General features: G+C 42.6%; 1 protein-coding gene across 1 annotated transcript in view; it reads left to right on the top strand.

Moving 5' to 3' along the window:
* The window catches only part of LOC124019820 (transmembrane protein 114-like), a 44720-nt gene continuing 38720 nt past the window's right edge, over nt 1-6000 (top strand). The window contains 2 exon segments of the mRNA XM_046335252.1: nt 1-280; nt 2665-2742. Coding sequence (XP_046191208.1) covers nt 100-280; nt 2665-2742 — 259 coding nt within the window. The 5' untranslated portion in view covers nt 1-99.

Here is a 6000-nt window from a genome sequence, read left to right as displayed (position 1 = left end):
TGTACACCTCTTTCTTTCTCGCTCTGATTTGCCTCACCAGGTCTATCACTCTCTCTGTTTCTCTCTCTCCTCTCTCCTCTCTCCTCTCCTCTTCTCAGTATGGTGAGGATGACTCTGGGAGCTCTGGCACTTTTTGTAGCTGTGTGTGGAGTGTCCAGTTTTGTGTTGCTGGGGGTGGCCATAGGGACAGACTACTGGTACCTGATAGATGTCGCTCAGAGGGAAAACATCTCCAACCTCTCTCTCAACTCACACTCAGGACTGTGGAGGACCTGCAACTGTAAGTCACTGCGTCTTACTTTTCTTCTAGCAGGGAGTCAGATACTGGTCCTTTGTGGCTTAGTGTGACCATCTGTAGCTCAGCTGGTACAGCATGGTACTACCAGGTTATAACATGTATAGTGTAGTCCCCTGTAGCTCAGCTGGTACTACCAGGTTATAACATGTATAGTGTAGTCCCCTGTAGCTCAGCTGGTACAGCATGGTACTACCAGGTTATAACATGTATAGTGTAGTCCCCTGTAGCTCAGCTGGTACTACCAGGTTATAACATGTATAGTGTAGTCCCCTGTAGCTCAGCTGGTACTACCAGGTTATAACATGTATAGTGTAGTCCCCTGTAGCTCATCTGGTACTACCAGGTTATAACATGTATAGTGTAGTCCCCTGTAGCTCAGCTGGTACTACCAGGTTATAACATGTATAGTGTAGTCCTCTGTAGCTCAGCTGGTACTACCAGGTTATAACATGTATAGTGTAGTCCCCTGTAGCTCAGCTGGTACTACATGGCTTTAAGATGCTTTGGATAAGTGTCAGCTAAAGTTTCTATTATCAGACATTCTATTATCAGATATTATATTATCAGACATTCTATTATCAGACATTCTATTATCAGACATTCTATTATCAGACATTCTATTATCAGACATTCTATTATCAGACATTCTATTATCAGACATTCTGTTATCAGACATTCTATTATCAGACATTCTATTATCAGACATTCTATTATCAGACATTCTATTATCAGACATTCTATTATCAGACATTCTATTATCAGACATTCTATTATCAGACATTCTATTATCAGACATTCTATTATCAGACATTATATTATCAGACATTCTATTATCAGATATTCTATTATCAGATATTATATTATCAGACATTATATTGAGCCCCAGGTCTCTTTTACAAATAAAACCCTTTTCTCTGCTGTTCTGTTCTTTAGTCCTTGTCCTGTGCAAGTGTTTTGTTCCAACCCAGCACTAATACAGCTGATTCAACTTATTAGACTTATCGTAACGACATTGATTACGTGGAACAGGTGTATTAGTACTGGGCTGGAACAAAAACAGTCAATGTAACAATGTCATAACATAAAAGTCAACCTAGGCTAGGACTGCTGTGGTGTTTAGAAACAGACTGACATCCAGGCTAGGACTGCTGTGGTGTTTCGAAACAGACTGACATCCAGGCTAGGACTGCTGTGGTGTTTAGAAACAGACTGACATCCAGGCTAGGACTGCTGTGGTGTTTTGAAACAGACAGACATCCAGGCTAGGACTGCTGTGGTGTTTAGAAACAGACTGGGAGGGAAATGAGGGGGAGGAGATGAGGGGAGGGGAGGAGATGAGGAGATGAGGGAGAGGAGATGAGGGGGAGGAGATGAGGGGGAGGAGATGAGGGGAGGAGATGAGGGAGAGGAGATGAGGGAGAGGAGATGAGGGGAGGAGATGAGGGGGAGGAGATGAGGGGAGGAGATGAGGGAGAGGAGATGAGGGGGAGGAGATGAGGGGAGGAGATGAGGGGGAGGAGATGAGGGGAGGAGATGAGGGAGAGGAGATGAGGGAGAGGAGATGAGGGGAGGAGATGAGTGAGAGGAGATGAGGGGAGGAGATGAGGAGGAGGAGATGAGGGGAGAAGATGAGGGGAGGAGATGAGGGGAGGAGATGAGGGGAGGAGATGAGGGAGAGGAGATGAGGGAGAGGAGAATAGGGGGAGATGAGGGGAGGAGATGAGGGAGAGGAGAATAGGGGGAGGAGATGAGGGAGAGGATATGAGGGAGATGAGATGAGGGAGAAGAGATGAGGGGAGGAGAATAGGGGGAGAAGATGAGGGGGAGGAGATGAGGGGGAGGAGATGAGGGAGAGGAGATGAGGGGAGGAGATGAGGGGGAGGAGATGAGGGAGAGGAGAATAGGGGGAGGAGATGAGGGGAGGAGATGAGGGAGGAGATTAGGGGGAGGAGATGAGGGAGAGGAGATGAGGGGAGGAGATGAGGGGGAGGAGATGAGGGAGAGGAGATGAGGGGGAGGAGATGAGGGAGAAGAGATGAGGGGAGGAGATTAGGGGGAGGAGATGAGGAGAGGAGATGAGGGAGAGGAGATGAGGGAGAGGAGATGAGGGAGAGGAGATGAGGGGAGGAGATGAGGGAGAAGAGATGAGGGGGAGGAGATTAGGGGGAGGAGATGAGGGAGAGGAGATGAGGGAGAGGAGATGAGGGAGAAGAGATGAGGGGAGGAGAATAGGGGGAGAAGATGAGGGGGAGGATATGAGGGGGAGGGGAATAGGGGGAGAAGATGGGGGGGGAGGATATGAGGGGGAGGGGATGAGGGAGGGAAGATGTGATTGGCTGATCCATGTGTTCTGTCTTCTCTCCCAGCCCAGAAGCTCTGTCAGCCATTCGTCAACCCGTTTGAAGGCGGACAAAACCTCACAGACTCTTACAGACAACTTTTAAGTAAGAACAGTTACAGTAACTAAAGCACTTATCGTTATCATCATCTTCATCATTACCATGGTTACCACCTTTTGGGCAGTATTTTGCTGTGTGTTAATGTAAGATATATTGGTGAGTATTTAGCCGTGTTTAAATGTAAGATATATTGGTGAGTATTTAGCCGGGTATAAATGTAAGAATTTTTACATTTTAAAATGTTACATTTATTTGTACAAATTATAACAAATTGTAAGGCTAAAATGTCTTGAGTCAATAAGTATTCAACCCCGTTGTTATGGAAACGCCTAAATAAGTTCAGGAGTAAAAATGTGCTTAACAAGTCACAGAATAAGTTGCATGGACTCACTGTGTGTAATAATAGTGTTTAACATAATTTTTTAATGACTACCTCATCTTTGTACCCCACACATACAATTATCTCTTATGTCCCTCAGTCAAGCAGTGAATTACAAACACAGATTCAACCACAAAGATCAGGAAGGTTTTCCAATGTTTAACAAAGTAAGGCTCCTATTGGTTGATGGGTAAAAATGATAAAAGCAGACATTGAAAATCCCCTTTTGAGCCTCTGGTGAAGTTAATAATTACACTTTGGATGGTGTATCAATACACCCAATCAATACAACTCAGTTGCCGGAGAGACCCATGGTGACTTTAAAACATGGCTGTGATAGGAGAACACTGAGGATGGATCAACAACATTGTAGTTACTCCTCAATACTAACCTAACTGACAGAGTTTAATGGCTGTGATAGGAGAACACTGAGGATGGATCAACTACATTATAGTTACTCCACAATACTAACCTCACTGACAGAGTTTAATGGCTGTGACTGGTGAAAACTGAGGATAGATCAAAGACATTGTAGTTACTCCACAATACTAACCTAACTGACAGAGTGAAAAGAAGGAAGCCTGTACAAAATAAAAACATGGATCCTGTTCGCAACAAGGAACGAAAGTAAAAAAACTGCAAATAATGGGGCAAAGAAATTAACTTTATGTCCTGAACACAAAGTTTTGTGTTTGAGGCAAATCCAATACAACTCATTACTGAGTTACTGAGTATCACACATATTTTCAAGCATAGTGGTGGCTGCATCATGTTATGGGTATACTTGTCATAGTTAAGGGCTGGAGAGTTTTTCCAGATAAAAAAAACATGATAAAATGGAGCTAAATCCTCAAGGAAAACTTGGTTCTGTCTGTTTTCCACCAGACACGGACTTGAATACACCAATAACCTCAAGGCCAAATCTACACTGGTGTTGTTTACAAAGAAGACAGTTTTGACTCAGATCTACTTGAAAAGCCATGGCAAGTCCGGAAAATGGTTGTCGAGCAATGATCCACATCCAATTTGACAGAGATCGAAGAATTTTGATAAGAATTTTGGGGAAGGTATTGAACAATCCATGTATTCTATTATCAGATATTCTATTATCAGACATTCTATTATCAGACATTCTATTATCAGACATTCTATTATCAGACATTCTATTATCAGACATTCTATTATCAGACATTCTATTATCAGACATTCTATTATCAGATATTCTATTATCAGACATTCTATTGTCAGATATTCTATTATCAGACATTCTATTATCAGACATTCTATTACCAGACATTCTATTATCAGATATTCTATTATCAGACATTCTATTATCAGACATTCTATTATCAGACATTCTATTGTCAGATATTCTATTATCAGACATTCTATTATCAGACATTCTATTATCAGATATTCTATTATCAGACATTCTATTATCAGACATTCTATTGTCAGATATTCTATTATCAGACATTCTATTATCAGACATTCTATTATCAGACATTCTATTATTAGAGATTTACCCAGAAACACTCACAGCTGTAATCGCTGCCAAATGTGCTTCTACAAAACACTTTATTTTATTTAACCTTTATTTAAATAGGCAAGTCAGTTAAGAACAAATTCTTAATTATAATGACGGCCTACCAGAAGACAAAAGACCTCCTGTGGGGACGGGGGCTGGGATTCAAAAATAAATAATAAAATAAAAAACATATAAATATAGGACAGAACACACATCACAACAAGAGAGACAACACAACACTGCATAAAGAGAGACCTAAAAACAACGACATAACAAGGCAGCAACACTACATGACAACACAGCATGGTAGCAACACTACATGACAACACAGCATGGTAGCAACACTACATGACAACACAGCATGGTAGCAACACTACATGACAACACAGCATGGTAGCAACACTACATGACAACACAGCGTGGCAGCAACACTACATGACAACACAGCGTGGTAGCAACACTACATGACAACACAGCGTGGTAGCAACACTACATGACAACACAGCGTGGTAGCAACACTACATGACAACACAGCGTGGCAGCAACACTACATGACAACACAGCATGGTAGTAACACAATATAACAACAACATAACAAGGCAGCAACACTACATGACATCACAGCATGGTAGCAACACAATATAACAACAACATAACAAGGCAGCAACACTACATGACAACACAGCGTGGTAGCAACACTACATGACAACACAGCGTGGCAGCAACACTACATGACAACACAGCATGGTAGCAACACTACATGACAACACAGCATGGTAGCAACACAATATAACAACAACATAACAAGGCAGCAACACTACATGACAACACAGCGTGGTAGCAACACTACATGACAACACAGCGTGGTAGCAACACTACATGACAACACAACGTGGTAGCAACACTACATGACAACACAGCGTGTTAGCAACACTACATAACAACACAGCGTGGTAGCAACACTACATGACAACACAGCGTGGTAGCAACACTACATGACAACACAGCATGGTAGCAACACTACATGACAACACAGCGTGGTATCAACACATGACAACACAGCGTGGTAGCAACACTACATGACAACACAGCATGGTAGCAACACTACATGACAACACAGCGTGGTATCAACACATGACAACACAGCATGGTAGCAACACTACATGACAACAACATGGTAGCAACACTACATGACAACACAGCGTGGTAGCAACACTACATGACAACACAGCGTGGTAGCAACACTACATGACAACACAGCGTGGTAGCAACGTGGTCCTTCTGTAGCTCAGTTGGTAGAGCATGGCGCTTGTAACGCCAGGGTAGTGGGTTCGATTCCCGGGACCACCCATACGTAGAATGTATGCACACATGACTGTAAGTCGCTTTGGATAAA

Source organism: Oncorhynchus gorbuscha, unplaced genomic scaffold (assembly GCF_021184085.1).
Source record: "Oncorhynchus gorbuscha isolate QuinsamMale2020 ecotype Even-year unplaced genomic scaffold, OgorEven_v1.0 Un_scaffold_691, whole genome shotgun sequence".
In the NCBI taxonomy this organism is placed as follows: domain Eukaryota; kingdom Metazoa; phylum Chordata; class Actinopteri; order Salmoniformes; family Salmonidae; genus Oncorhynchus; species Oncorhynchus gorbuscha.
The sequence above is the reverse complement of the archived record's forward strand: the minus strand, read 5'-3'. Positions and strand labels throughout refer to the sequence as shown.